The following is a 1,445-nucleotide window of genomic DNA, read 5'->3' as shown; positions in this document are numbered from 1 at the left end:
TATTTACAGGCCAGGCATGATGGCTTACGCCTGTAATCCCAGCACTCTGGGAGGCTGAAGCGGGCGGATCACAAGGTCAGGAGTTTAAGACCAGTCTGGTCAACGTGGTGAAACCCCGTCTTTACTAAAAATACAACAATTAGCCAGGCGCAGTGGTGCGCACCTGTAGTCCCAGCTACTCAGGAGGCTAAGGCAGGAGAATCGCTTGAACCCGGGAGGTGGAGGTTGCAGTGAGCCGAAATCACGCCACTGCACTCCAGCCTGGGCAACAGAGTGAGACTCCCTCCCAACAACAACAACAACTATTTACATTGCATTTATACTGTATTAGGTATTATAAGTTACCTAGAAATGACTTACAGTATATGGAGGGATGTTCATAGTTTATATGCAAATTTTACACCATTTTATGTAAGGGACTGGAGCATCTGCGGATCTTGGTATCTTTGGGGTTCCAGGAACACATCCCCTGCAGATACCGAGGGGCAACCGTATACTGGAAACCATGGAATTGTAAACTTTAAATGGGTGACTTGTATGGTATGTGAATTATACCTCAATGAAGCTGCTACCTAAGAAAGGGGAAGATTTGCTGCATGAACCAGGGGATCCCAGGTTTCATCCTAATGTCCCCTAAATTACCAGGTCGTTGGCGGGCTTGCCAATCCTTGCGTCGGATTCTCGGAGACTGTTTAAAAGGTGAGGGAGAGACCGAACCATTCTCCACGGAGACGTCCTCCAATTCTGGATCGGAATTGTCTGGGAACCAGGATAAGAAAGGGGACTGGAGACCGAGATTCCTGAACACCGAGTTAGGAAGGAGGGGAGAGTTGGATTTCTGGATGCTGCAGGAGGAGGCGGCTCAGGACCTGAACTCCTTGGTGTGAGGAAGGAGTGGGTGCGGTCCTGAGCTCCTGAGTATTTTGGACAGATGGATTGAGGTCCCAGACTCCTGGATTCTAGTAGGGGAGGAGTTCTGGGGTCTAGGAGGTCCAAGGACTCGCAAATACCTGCTTCTGTCCGGGGTGTCAGGAGGCCGTGCTCGCCCGTGCCGTCTCCACCACAGCTCACGGTGCCCAGGGCACTGTGGATGCCAGAGCGCAGATGTGCCTCTGACACTTTCTTCCGGAGGAAAGGGTTCCTAAGGCCTGGGAGAAGGTGCAGCGAGCCCATGAAAAGGATCTACAAATTCCGGTCCGCAACCAAACAACACCCCGTCACCGGGCTCCCAAATAACACCCCCGCCGGGTGCCGTGACTCACGCCTGTAATCCCAGCGCTTTGGGAGGCCGAGGCAGGCGATCACCTGAGGTCGGGAGTCCCAGACCAGCCTGACCAACATGGAGAAACATCTTCTCCACTAAAAATACAAAATTAGCCGGGCATGGTGGCGCATGCTTGTAATCCCAGCTACTAGGGAGGCTGAGGCAGGAGAATCGCTTGAAC

The 1,445-nt window shown here is 52.4% G+C and overlaps 1 protein-coding gene across 1 annotated transcript in view; it reads right to left on the bottom strand.

Annotated features, from left to right (window-relative positions):
* Window positions 1-1,445, bottom strand: part of TULP2 (tubby like protein 2) — a 26,615-nt gene that overhangs the window by 21,964 nt on the left and 3,206 nt on the right. Inside the window, exons 4-5 of the mRNA XM_011946534.1 lie at window positions 1,014-1,182; window positions 643-810 (exon numbers count right to left, since the gene is read on the bottom strand). Coding sequence (XP_011801924.1) covers window positions 643-810; window positions 1,014-1,182 — 337 coding nt within the window. The remainder of the gene's footprint in view (window positions 1-642; window positions 811-1,013; window positions 1,183-1,445) is intronic.

Source organism: Colobus angolensis, unplaced genomic scaffold (genome assembly GCF_000951035.1).
Source record: "Colobus angolensis palliatus isolate OR3802 unplaced genomic scaffold, Cang.pa_1.0 Scaffold25, whole genome shotgun sequence".
In the NCBI taxonomy this organism is placed as follows: domain Eukaryota; kingdom Metazoa; phylum Chordata; class Mammalia; order Primates; family Cercopithecidae; genus Colobus; species Colobus angolensis.
Note: the sequence above shows the minus strand (reverse complement) of the source record. Positions and strands in the feature narration are given on the sequence as shown.